The sequence below is a fragment of the Microcaecilia unicolor genome, chromosome 3, assembly GCF_901765095.1.
Source record: "Microcaecilia unicolor chromosome 3, aMicUni1.1, whole genome shotgun sequence".
Lineage (NCBI taxonomy): Eukaryota > Metazoa > Chordata > Amphibia > Gymnophiona > Siphonopidae > Microcaecilia > Microcaecilia unicolor.
The window spans coordinates 70,948,138-70,962,135 of NC_044033.1; the positions used below are offsets into that span (position 1 = coordinate 70,948,138).

At 47.3% G+C, this 13,998-nt stretch overlaps 1 protein-coding gene across 1 annotated transcript in view; it reads right to left on the reverse strand.

Moving 5' to 3' along the window:
• Positions 1 to 13,998, reverse strand: part of KCTD3 (potassium channel tetramerization domain containing 3) — a 263,829-nt gene that overhangs the window by 135,731 nt on the left and 114,100 nt on the right. The window contains exon 10 of the mRNA XM_030196030.1: positions 2,126 to 2,213. Coding sequence (XP_030051890.1) covers positions 2,126 to 2,213 — 88 coding nt within the window. The remainder of the gene's footprint in view (positions 1 to 2,125; positions 2,214 to 13,998) is intronic.

The window sequence follows — 13,998 nt, forward strand, 5'->3', positions numbered from 1 at the left end:
GCCGCCACTGTCTTGACTTCCTTTCATCTCAAGCCGTTCTTGACCCACTCCAATCTGGCTTTCGCCCTCTTCATTCAACTGAAACTGCACTTGCAAAAGTTTCCAACGACCTGTTACTGGCCAAATCCAAAGGTCTCTATTCTATCCTCATTCTTCTTGATCTATCTGCCGCTTTTGACACTGTTGATTACAGCTTACTCCTTGATACGTTGTCTTCACTTGGATTCCAGGGTTCTGTTCTTTCCTGGTTCTCCTCTTACCTCTCGCTTCGCACCTTTAGTGTACACTCTGATGGATCCTCTTCCACTTTTATCCCTCTACCAATCGGTGTACCTCAGGGTTCTGTTCTCGGTCCTCTCCTGTTCTCCATCTATACTTCTTCCCTTGGCTCTCTGATATCATCCCATGGCTTTCAATACCATCTGTACGCTGACGACTACCAGATCTACCTCTCTACCCCCGAAATCTCTACCAGCATCCAGACCAGTGTATCAGCCTGCCTATCTGATATCGCTGCCTGGATGATTCAACATCATCTGAAACTTAACATGGCCAAAACTGAGCTTCTCATCTTTCCCTCTAAATCCACCTCTCCTCTCCCTCCTTTCACTATTTCTGTGGATGGCACTCATTGTCCCTGTCTCTTCAGCTCGTAACCTTGGGGTCATCTTCGACTCCTCTCTCTCCTTCTCTGCTCACATTCAGCAGATTGCCAAAACCTGTCATTTCTTTCTCTATAACATTAGCAAAATCCATCCCTTCCTCTCTGAGCAATCTGCCAGAACCCTTATACGTCAGATGACAGGAGGCAAGTTGCTGAAAAGAAGCTCTAATCAGGTAGGTTTGAACGACATTGAGATTCCATGACACAGTAGGAGGTTTGACCGGGGACTTTGACAACATCAAACCTCTCATGAATCAAACTAGAGACTACACAGAGATGAACTTATCCCCTACACGAAAATGGTAAGCTTTGATTGCACCGAGATGTATTCTTATAGAGTTGGTTTTAAACCAGACTAAGACAGATGTAAAGGTATTCAAGCAGTATTTGCATATGGAAAGAGAGACGACTTTGCCCTCACACTAGATGGCAAACCTTCTCCATTTAAAAGAATAACACCTTTTAGAGCAATGGTTCCCAAACCTGGTCCTGGAGGCACCCACGCCAGTCATGTTTTCAGGATATCCACTATGAATATTCATGAGAGAAATTTGCATGCAGTGGAGGTAGTGGATGCAAATCTCACTCATAAATATTCACTGTGGATATCATGAAAACCTGGCAGGCTAGGGTGCCTCCAGGACCAGGTTTGGGAACCACTGTCTTAGTGGAATCTTTCCTGGAAGCAAGTAAATCTGGGCCAATGCCGATGGACTGGCCTTCAAGGAGTCAAAACATTTCTCCTGCTGGACCCGACAAACCCTCTGTACCCTTAGTTGCATTTGTAAACAGAGAGAACAAGAATAAGGCTGATGGTCACGCCCAAAGTACCCAATGTACCCATCATGCGGGTCCGTGACAGAAATCACCTGATTACATCATGTGCACTTTTTGAAGCCACTGGGGGGGGGTCTTCTTATACATCGAGAAAAGCCAAATTAAATTCCTGAATCTTGAGCACTAAAAAGGGGCAAAGTTCAAATTGAGGTTGGTGCTCAAGCCTGAAAGGAGCTTAAAGAGCTGCGCAAATAAGAAAGGAAACCTGAAAAGCTGAAAATCTAATAAAATAAAGGGGAAGGTACTGAAAATAAAAACTATGACGAAAATGAGGAATTAAGGAAAAACCCACACGAGAAGTCAGTGAAAAAATATCAATATTAGCTGAAGAGAACCCACGAAAGCATGGCCTCTCAGCTTCATGAAACAAAGGAACCTGCACTCACGCATTGGGTGGAAGGCACCCGTGCATGCTCAGTGGCACATTGCTAGAATGTTCTACTTGTTGTATATGCTAGACAGTGTCTGCACTGGTCTCGGTTGGAGGATGACATCATCCAGATGTGAGAATAGTAAAGGCCTGCTTTTCCTTGGAGGAAAAAAAAAAATATATATATATATATATATATATATACACACACACACAAACAGAGAGAGAGAGAGAGATTGATTTTTTTTTTATACCTATATAGTATATGGAGCCATTATTACAGCCGAGTAGTAGAAAAGATCCAGCAGTATCATAACTTGTGATAGGTACAACATCCTGAACCTACAAATAAAGATCAGACAAAAATAAAATTAATTAAAAGAATTTTCATATTAATCTTGTTTAGTTCACGAGTAGAGGAACAATCCAATAGTTAGAGCCATGAGCGGAGAACCAGGGAAGCCTGGTTAAAATCCCACTGCAGCTCCTTGTGATGTTGGGCAAGTCACTTAACCATCCTCTGCCTAAAGAGCAAACAGGCTGCAAGCCCCCCAAGGACAGGATAATGCTGTACCTGAATGTAACTCACCTTGAGCTACAACTAAAAAAGCATGATCTAAATCCAAATCCATGATAAAGTACACACTAATCAAAGAAAATTCTTCTACATACAATTTATAAATTTTAATTTCATGCATGAAGCTGCATTTTAAAGCAGCAGTACAAACCAGTCTACTCTAAATATTACCCTTCCTAGTTTTGGGTTTACCTTATTCTATGTCAGGCTGCCTTGTGTGTGTGGGGGGGGGGGGGGGGGGGGGATAATCCTATTTACTTTTAATATTTGTCTTTTGCATATAAATAAATGTACATGGTCTAATCACAGATAGGCAATTGCCTGGAATGCCTAAGTGCCTCATCAAACAGCAGAATGCAAGTGCTCCGTACTCATGAGCTTTTACGCAACCACTAGCAGGGGAACTTGTTATCAGAATGGGACTTTGGTAGCCCAGCTATGTCATAATAAGGATTATTACAGAAATTTTTAAGAGGATGATCCAAAACTGAAAAATATATGCAACATTGAGGCCTTCAGGATCCAGAAAGCGAATGCTACATACCTGTAGAAGGTATTCTCCGAGGACAGCAGGCTGATTGTTCTCACTGATGGGTGACGTCCACGGCAGCACCCTCCAACCGGAAATTTCACTAGCAAAGGCCTTTGCTAGTCCTCGCGCGCCCATGCGCACCGCGCATGCGCGGCCGTCTTCCCGCCCGAACCGGCTCGTGTTCGTCAGTCCCGTACGTAGCAAGACAAAGACAAGGGAAGACACAACTCCAAAGGGGAGGCGGGCGGGTTTGTGAGAACAATCAGCCTGCTGTCCTCGGAGAATACCTTCTACAGGTATGTAGCATTCGCTTTCTCCGAGGACAAGCAGGCTGCTTGTTCTCACTGATGGGGTATCCCTAGCCCCCAGGCTCACTCAAAACAACAAACATGGTCAATTGGGCCTCGCAACAGTGAGGACATAACTGAGATTGACCTAACAACTTATCCAACTAACTGAGAGTGTAGCCTGGAACAGAACAAACATGGGCCTAGGGGGGTGGAGTTGGATTCTAAACCCCGAACAGATTCTGAAGCACTGACTGCCCGAACCGACTGTCGCGTCGGGTATCCTGCTGCAGGCAGTAATGAGATGTGAATGTGTGGATAGATGACCACGTCGCAGCCTTGCAAATCTCTTCAATAGTGGCTGACTTCAAGTGGGCCACTGACGCTGCCATGGCTCTAACACTATGAGCCGTGACATGACCCTCATGAGCCAGCCCAGCCTGGGCGTAAGTGAAGGAAATGCAATCTGCTAGCCAATTTGAAATGGTGCGTTTCCCCACAGCCACTCCCCTTCTGTTGGGATCAAAAGAAACAAACAATTGGGCGGACTGTCTGTTGGGCTGTGTCCGCTCCAGGTAGAAGGCCAATGCTCTTTTGCAGTCCAATGTGTGCAGCTGACGTTCAGCAGGGCAGGAATGCGGACGGGGAAAGAATGTTGGCAAGACAATTGACTGGTTCAGATGGAACTCCGACACTACCTTCGGCAAGAACTTAGGGTGAGTGCGGAGGACTACTCTATTATGATGAAATCTAGTGTAAGGGGCCTGGGCTACCAGGGCCTGAAGCTCACTGACTCTACGAGCTGAAGTAACTGCCACCAAGAAAATGACCTTCCAGGTCAAGTACTTCAGATGGCAGGAGTTCAGTGGCTCAAAAGGAGGTTTCATCAGCTGGGTGAGAACGACGTTGAGATCCCATGACACTGTAGGAGGTTTGACGGGGGGCTTTAACAAAAGCAAACCTCTCATGAAGCGAACAACTAAAGGCTGTCCTGAGATCGGCTTACCTTCCACACGGTAATGGTATGCACTGATTGCGCTAAGGTGAACCCTTACAGAGTTGGTCTTGAGACCAGACTCAGAGAAGTGCAGAAGGTATTCAAGCAGGGTCTGTGTAGGACAGGAGCGAGGATCTAAGGCCTTGCTGTCACACCAGACGGCAAACCTCCTCCATAAAAAGAAGTAACTCCTCTTAGTGGAATCTTTTCTGGAAGCAAGCAAGACACTGGAGACACCCTCCGACAGACCCAAAGAGGCAAAGTCTATGCTCTCAACATCCAGGCCGTGAGAGCCAGAGATTGGAGGTTGGGATGCAGAAGTGCCCCTTCGTTCTGTGTGATGAGGGTCGGAAAACACTCCAATCTCCACGGTTCTTCGGAGGATAACTCCAGAAGGAGAGGGAACCAGATCTGACGCGGCCAAAAAGGAGCGATCAGAATCATGGTGCCATCGACATGAGCTCCCCACCCCAGGAGAGACGCATCCGTAGTCAGCACTTTTTGTGGCTGAGGAATTTGGAAAGGGCGTCCCAGAGTCAAATTGGACCAAATCGTCCACCAGTACAGGGATTTGAGAAAACTCGTGGACAGGTGGATCACGTCTTCTAGATCCCCAGCAGCCTGAAACCACTGGGAAGCTAGGGTCCATTGAGCAGATCTCATGTGAAGGCGAGCCATGGGAGTCACATGAACTGTGGAGGCCATGTGGCCCAGCAATCTCAACATCTGCCGAGCTGTGATCTGCTGGGACGTCCGCACCTGCGAGACGAGGAACAACAAGTTGTTGGCTCTCGTCTCTGTGAGGTCGGCGCGAGCCGACCGAGAATCCAGCAGAGCTCCTATGAATTCGAGTTTCTGCACTGGGAGAAGGTGGGACTTTGGATAATTTATCACAAACCCCAGTAGCTCCAGGAGGCGAATAGTCATCTGCATGGACTGCAGGGCTCCTGCCTCGGATGTGTTCTTCACCAGCCAATCGTCGAGATATGGGAACACGTGCACCCCCAGCCTGCGAAGTGCCGCTGCTACTACAGCCAAGCACTTTGTGAACACCCTGGGCGCAGAGGCGAGCCCAAAGGGTAGCACACAGTACTGGAAGTGACGTGTGCCCAGCTGAAATCGCAGATACTGCCTGTGAGCTGGCAGTATCGGGATGTGCGTGTAGGCGTCCTTCAAGTCCAGAGAGCATAGCCAATCGTTTTCCTGAATCATGGGAAGAAGGGTGCCCAGGGAAAGCATCCTGAACTTTTCCTTGACTAGATATTTGTTCAGGGCCCTTAGGTCTAGGATGGGACGCATCCCCCCTGTTTTCTTTTCCACAAGGAAGTACCTGGAATAGAATCCCAGCCCTTCTTGCCCGGAAGGCACGGGCTCGACCGCACTGGCGCTGAGAAGGGCGGAGAATTCCTCTGCAAGTACCTGCTTGTGCTGGAAGCCGTAGGACTGAGCTCCCGGTGGGCAATTTGGAGGCTTCGAGGCCAAATTGAGGGTGTATCCTTGCCGGACTATTTGAAGAACCCAACGGTCGGAGGTTATAAGAGGCCACCTTTGGTGAAAAACTTTCAACCTCCCCCCCCGACCGGTAGATCGCCCAGCACGGATACGTTGATGTCGGCTATGCTCTGCTGGAGCCAGTCAAAAGCTCGTCCCCTGCTTTTGCTGGGGAGCCGTGGGGCCTTGCTGAGGCGCACGCTGCTGACGAGAGCGAGCGCGCTGGGGCTTAGCCTGGGCCACAGGCTGGCGAGAGGGAGGATTGTACCTACGCTTACCAGAAGAGTAGGGAACAGCCCTCCTTCCCCCATAAAAACGTCTACCTGAGGAGCTAGATGCTGAAGGCTGCCGGCAGGAGAATTTGTCGAAAGTGTTATCCCGCTGGTGGAGCTGTTCTACCACCTGTTCGACTTTCTCTCCAAAAATGTTGTCCGCTCGGCAAGGGGAGTCCGTAATCCACTGCTGGATCCTATTCTCCAGGTCGGAGGCACGCAGCCATGAGAGTCTGCGCATCACCACACCTTGAGCAGCGGCCCTGGACGCAACATCAAAGGTATCATATACCCCTCTGGCCAGGAATTTTCTGCACGCCTTCAGCTGCCTGACCACCTCCTGAAACGTCTTGGCTTGCTCAGGAGGGAGCTTATCCACCAAGCCCGCCAACTGTCGCACATTGTTCTGCATATGGATGCTCGTGTAGAGCTGGTAGGACTGAATCTTGGCCACGAGTATAGAGGAATGATAGGCCTTCCTCCCAAAGGAGTCTAAGGTTCTGGAATCTTTGCCCGGGGGCGCCGAAGCATGCTCTCTAGAACTCTTAGCCTTCTTTAGGGCCAGATCCACCACACCAGAGTCGTGAGGCAACTGAGTGCGCATCAGCTCTGAGGCCCCATGGATCCGATACTGGGATTCGATCTTCTTGGGAATGTGGGGATTAGTTAATGGCTTGGTCCAGTTCGCCAGCAATGTCTTTTTTAGGACATGATGCATGGGTACTGTGGACGCTTCCTTAGGTGGAGAAGGATAGTCCAAGAGCTCAAACATTTCAGCCCTGGGCTCATCCTCCACAACCACCGGGAAGGGGATGGCCGTAGACATCTCCCGGACAAAGGCCGCGAAAGACAGACTCTCGGGAGGAGAAAGCTGCCTTTCAGGGGAGGGAGTGGGATCAGAAGGAAGGCCATCAGACTCCTCGTCAGAGAAATATCTGATGTCCTCCTCCTCCTTCCACGAGGCCTCACCATCGGTATCAGACACAAGTTCACGAACCTGCGTCTGAAGCCGTGCCCGACTCGACTCGGTGGAAACACGGCCACGGTAGGAGCGTCGAGAGGTGGACTCCCTCGCCAGCACCGGCGAAGCTCCCTCCGCCGACGTCGTCGGGGAGTCTGCCTGGGAGGCGGCCGTAGCCGGTACCGCAAGCGGTACCGATACCGGAGACCTCACCTCGGGCAAGGGGCCAGTTGAGGCCTCACTCGACGGTACCGGTGGCGCAAGCACCCCTGGTACCGGAGAAGGGCACAACAGCTCTCCCAGAATCTCTGGAAGAACGGCCCGGAGACTCTCGTGCAGAGCGGCTGTGGAGAAAGACTGGGAAGCCGATGCAGGCGTCGAGGTCAGAGTCTGTTCCGGGCGTGGAGGCGGTTCCGGGCTGTCCAAGGGGGAGCGCATCGACACCTCCTGAACAGAGGGTGAGCGGTCCTCCCGGTGCCGATGCCTACTGGGTGCCGACTGCTTCGGCGACCCAGAGCTCTCGGTATCGAGAGGGGAAGGAGACCGGTGACGATTCTTCTTTGACTTCTTCAAGCGAAGCATGTCACCGAAGCTTCCCGGTACCGACGAGGAGGACGTAGAATCCAACTGTCGCTTCCTCGGGGCCGAGGCCGAAGAAGGTCGATCTCGGGGGGGCTGTACCGCAGGAGCCGTCAGGGCAGGGGGAGACCCACCCAAAGGCTCACCGCCACCAGCAGGGGAATGGACAGCCCTCACCTGCACTCCAGACGAAGCACCACCGTCCAACGACATCAGCAATAACGGAGGTCCCGGTACCACCGGCGTCGACGCAGCCTTTCGATGTCTCGGTACCGATGATGCAGGAGGTAGAAGCCTCGATGCAGTCGATGCCGATGCCAAGGTCGAAGACTTCGATGCTGTCGACGTCAATGCACTCGATGCCCGTGCTGTTGTCGTCGAAGAGCCCGAGAACAACGCGTTCCACTGGGCCAATCTCGCTACCTGAGTCCTCTTTTTCAAAAGAGCACAAAGACTGCAGGCCTGCGGGCGGTGCCCAGCCCCCAGACACTGAAGACACGAAGCGTGCCTATCAGTGAGCGAGATTACCCGGGCGCACTGAGTGCACTTCTTGAAGTCGCTGGAAGACTTCGATGACATGGGCGGAAAAATCACGCCGGCGAAATCAAAATTCTCGATGATGACGAAAGGCACCAAAAAGAAGGGAGAAAAAACCCGTACCGAGGCCAAATAGGCCGGTCCCGAAAGCGAAAGGAAACTTACGCGGGGAAAAGCTGGAAACACGGGAAAGGGGTAAAGACCAGAGCAGTCTATTTTTTTTTTTTAAGCGAAAATCGCAAAGACGCGCGAGGTCAACTTGAGGGGCACGAAACGGCGGCAAAACACGACCGTCCCGAGCGCGGACAAAAGAAGACTGACGAACACGAGCCGGTTCGGGCGGGAAGACGGCCGCGCATGCGCGGTGCGCATGGGCGCGTGAGGACTAGAAAAGGCCTTTGCTAGTGAAGTTTCTGGTTGGAGGGGGCTGCCGTGGACGTCACCCATCAGTGAGAACAAGCAGCCTGCTTGTCCTCGGAGAACTCAAAACACACATTAAAAAAAAAAAAAACCTGAAGTCCACAAAAAAAACCTACTGTCATTCAATGTCCAGTTTTCCAGTCTGGCAAGATCCTTCCGGAGACCCTCACAGTCTACTTGAGGTTTAATTACTTTGAATATTTTTGTTTCACTTGCAAATCAGATCAATTCATCTGCTGTTCTTTTTTTTCTACATCTTAATGAATATATCAAACATCAGTCATAACCAAGTTCCCAATATTTACCCATCTCCATTGGGAAAACTGCTTCCTATCTTTTAACCAGTTACAAATCCACAATAATACTGTCTTCTATCCCATGACTTTTTAATTTCCTATCGTGAAAGACTTTATTGACCAGTTTACCTTTATACACATGGCTATCCACACTTTAAAGAATTCTAATAGATTATTTAAACTCACCCTCCATTGTCTAAATCTATGCAGACTCTTTGTCCATATGACCAGTAATTTCTTAACAATAGCTTCCACTAGTTCACCTGGCATGAATGCCAGGCTCAATGTTTGTAGTGACATGAGATACATAGGAAGCCTTTTCTGAAAACTGCATCATATTGGCTATCCATGTGTCCTCAGGTAAACAGGTAGATTTGAATGATAGGTACAGTAGCAGGTCTGTAATTTTACATTCAAGTTCTACAAGCCCAATGATTTGATATTATTTTGCTTGTCAATTTGCTATAGTATCTCTTCCAGATTCACACTGCTTTGTTTCAGTTCCTCTTAATCAGTATATACAAAGAATGGTTACAGCACGGGTATCTCCTAGAATAAAAAACAAAGGAAAGAATCAATTTCTGCTTTGGCCTTATGCTCCTTGAGACTTCTTTAACTCTTCTATCATCTAATGGTCCAACCGACTACCTCATAAGTTTGTTATGTTTTGTCTCTTTAGCAAGTCTATCCTCAAATTGTTTTGGTTTGCTTCATTGTATTATTTTTCATTTCAAGTGTTTATGCACCTTCCTATTTTCCTCATGAGGTCCTGCTTTCCATTTTCTAAAAGATGTATTTTTGGCTTTAAAAGGCAGAAACACAGAAAATGAGGCCAGATAAAGACCATCTAGCCTCTCCAGTCTACCAATGCATGTTGGCTAAAAATGTGCTTTTATTTGAAAAAAATGCCATTTCATGTCATTTTTAGCCCAAAACAGAAAGAAAGAAAAAAAAAAAAAATAAAGTTTCCCAGACTGTGAAAAGTATGCACTATGGGGGCAATTCCATATAATTGTGCACACCCATTTAGGGACCAGAAGGCTAGTTTTTTACCATATTTAGATTGTTGTAATTTCTTACATGGATAGATTACATTAAAGCTTCTACAAAATTGTAGTTCCTTCAGAATAAAGCTGCTAGATTGATTTTTTGAGCTAATAGATTTGAGAGTGTGTCTCCACTTTTTCTAAAACTACATTGGTTGCCGGTTCAATCGCGTATTAAATTTAAAATAGCTTGTATGGTTTTTAAAACTTTAAGGGGTCAAAATGCAATCTATCTAAATATGTATTTATGCTATCTAGGGGACGAGGATCACGTTCTATAAGTTCTTATACTTTATTATCTCTAAATATTCGGGGTATTAGATTGAAAAGTTATCTAATTAATTCCAGTACTTAGCCATAAAATTTTGGAATGTTATTCCATATCAAACATTAAAACTATTACATTGCATTTTCTATTTAAAAAACAGTTGAAGATACTTTTATTTTCAAATGTAGACCAAGTTTAATTTAGTTTTGTCATAATTTGTTTAATTTTTTGTAATTCCATCCGATTGAGAAGCTTTCTTAATGTAATGTAGAACTGAAAAATGAGCTTGCGGAGCTTCTGTTAGTGATATGTAATTTATCCTTAAAATCGAGCGTGGTACCGGAAGATTGGAGGGTGGCTAATGTAACGCCAATTTTTTAAAAAGGTTCCAGGGGAGATCTGGGAAATTATAGACCGGTGAGTCTGACGTCGGTGCCGGGGAAAATGGTAGAGACTATTATCGAAAACAAAATTACAGAGCACATCCAAGGACATGGATTACTGAGACCAAGTCAGCAAGGCTTTTGTGTGGGGAAATCTTGCCTGACCAATTTATTTCAATTCTTTGAAGGAGTAAACAAACATGTGGACAAAGGGGAGCCGGTTGATATTGTGTATCTGGATTTTCAAGTCGTTTGACAAGGTACCTCATGAAAGGCTACAGAGGAAATGTCCTGTTGTGAATTAAAAACTGGTTGAAGGATAGGAAACAAGAGAGTGGGGTTAAATGGGCAGTATTCACAATGGAGAAGGGTAGTTAGTGGGGTTCCTCAGGGGTCTGTGCTGGGACCGCTGCTTTTTAATATATTTATAAATGATTTAGAGATGGGAGTAACTAGCGAGGTAATTAAATTTGCTGATGACACAAAGTTATTCAAAGTCGTTAACTCGCGACAGGATTGTGAAAAATTACAGAAGGACCTTACGAGACTGGGAGACTGGGCGGCTAAATGGCAGATGACGTTTAATGTGAGCAAGTGCAAGGTGATGCATGTGGGAAAAAAGAACCCGAATTATAGCTACGTCATGCAAGGTTCCACGTTAGGAGTTACGGACCAAGAAAGGGATCTGGGTGTCATCGTCGATAATACACTGAAACCTTCTGCTCAGTGTGCTGCTGCGGCTAGGAAAGTGAATAGAATGTTGGGTATCATTAGGAAAGGTATGGAAAACAGGTGTAAGGATGTTAACCAAACTCATATCATGCTACATTATAATGCCGTTGTATCGCTCCATGGTGCGACTGCACCTTGAGTACTGTGTTCAATTCTGGTCGCCGCATCTCAAGAAAGATATAGTGGAATTGGAAAAGGTGCAGCGAAGGGCAATTAAAATGATAGCGGGTATGAGACGACTTCCCTATGAAGAAAGACTAAGGAGGCTAGGGCTTTTCAGCTTGGAGAAGAGACGGCTGAGGGGAGACATGATAGAAGTATATAAAATATTGAGTGGAGTGGAACAGGTGGATGTGAAGCGTCTGTTCACGCTTTACAAAAATACTAGGACTAGGGGGCATGCAATGAAACTACAGTGTAGTAAATTTAAAACAAATCGGAGAAAATGTTTCTTCACCCAATGCATAATTAAACTCTGGAATTCGTTGCCGGAGAACGTGGTGAAGGCGGTTAGCTTAGCAGAGTTTAAAAAGGGGCTAAGCGGTTTCCTAAAGGACAAGTCCATAAACCACTACTAAATGGACTTGGGAAAAATCCTCAGTTCCAGGAATAACATGTATAGAATGTTTGTACGTTTGGGAAGCTCGCCAGGTGCCCATGGCCTGGACTGGCCGCTGTCGTGGACAGGATGCTGGGCTCGATGGACCTTTGGTCTTTTCCCAGTGTGGCATTACTTATGTACTTATTTGTACTTATGTATCCACTGGAGATATGGCGGAATATAAGTTATTTATAGAATAGGCTGCTGCACAGTAGGAGCCTAATCTATAAAAGAATCTGGGTGCCCAGATTCCATTATAGATACTACAAGCCAGTATTGGTGTACCTAACATTTAGGCACCTGCAGATACACCAATCACAGAGATGGAAAGTATAGGCAGCTAAATGAAGCAGGGGACGAATGTAACTTATAGTATTCTGTAAGTTACACACATAAATGGGTACACCACCCATGTCCTGTCCATGCTCCACCCATGTATATGACACCCTTACAAATAAGCACTTTGTAAATTAAGTGGGCAACTCCAAAATAACACTTAAATGCCCTGCCTGCACCAACGTGGATAACTGTACACATACCTACCTAAGTGAAGTATTCTAGACATTCACGCGTGCAATGAGATTATAGAATTGCCTTTTATTTGTGAAGAACATATATGCTTGAAAGTAGTGTGCACATTTCACATAAGAGTGGACAGTATTAAAACACTGCCTCTGAAACAAAAATTTAAAAAAAATGTAAACTCCTACAAATAGAGAAAATTAAACAAAACCAAATATTTTGCCCTGCACGTCCCTCATAGTAACGTGGAGGGACCGTATTATCAAAAAAGATGGCCGGCCATCTTTTGTTTCGATAATACAGTTGGGGCCAGCCAAATGTCAGAGATGGCTGGGTTTGAGATGGCCAGCATCAGTTTTCGCCGATAATGGAAACTGATGCCGGCCATCTCAAACCCGGCCAAATCTAAGGCATCTGGTCGTGGGAGGGGCCAGCATTTGTAGTGCACTGGTCCCCCTGACATGCCAGGACACCAACCGGGCACCCTAGGGGGCACTGCAGTGGACTTCAAAAATTGCTCCCAGGTGCATACCTCCCATACCTTGTGTGCTGAGCCCCCCAAATCCCCCCAAAACCCACTCCCCACAACTGTACACCACTACCATAGCCCTTAGGAATGAAAGGGGGCACCTACATGTGGGTACAGTGGGTTTGGGGGGGGGGGGGGTGGAGGGCTCCCATTTACCACCACAAGTGTAACAGGTAGGGGGGATGGGCCTGGGTCCACCTGCATGAATTACACTGCACCCACTAAAAACTGCTCCAGGGACCTGCATACTGCTGTCATGGAGCTGGGTATGACATTTGAGGCTGGCATAGAGGCTGGCAAAAAAATGGGTTTTTTTGGGTGAGAGGGGGTTGGTGACCACTGGGGGAGTAAGGGGAGGTCATCCCCCATTCCCTCCAGTGGTCATCTGGTCAGTTGGGGCACCTTTTTGAGGCTTGGTCGTGAACAAAAAGGGACCAAGTAAAGTCGGCCAAATGCTCGTCAGGGCCAGCTTTCTTTTTTCCATTATCGGGCAAAGCCAGCCATCTGTTAACCACGCCCCTGTCCTGCCTTCTGTACCCTGCCGACACACCCCCTTGAAGTTTGGCCGGCTCCGCGACAAACTGCAGTTGAGGCCGGCCAAAATCGGCTTTCGATTATATCGATTTCGCCAGACTTGAGAGAAAATAAGCAGGACAGTAACATAGTAGATGACGGCAGAAAAAGACCTGCACGGTCCATCCACTCTGCCCAACAAGATAAACTCATATGTGCTATTTTCTGTGTATTACTGACCTTGATTTGTATCTGCCATTTTCAGGGCACAGACCGTAGAAGTCTACCCAGCTCTAGCCCCGCCTCCCACCACCGCCTCTGCCACCCAATCTCCGCTAAGCTTCTGAGGATACATTCCTTCTGAACAGGATTCCTTTATGTTTATCCCACGCGTGCTTGAATTCTGTTACAGTTTTCATCTCCACCACCTCCCTCGGGAGGGCATTCCAAGTATCCACCACTCTCTCCGTGAAAAAATACTTCCTGACATTTTTCTTGAGTCTGCCCCCCTTCAATCTCATTTCATGTCCTCTAGTTCTATCGCCTTCCAATCTACGGAAAAGGTTCGTTTGCGGATTAATACC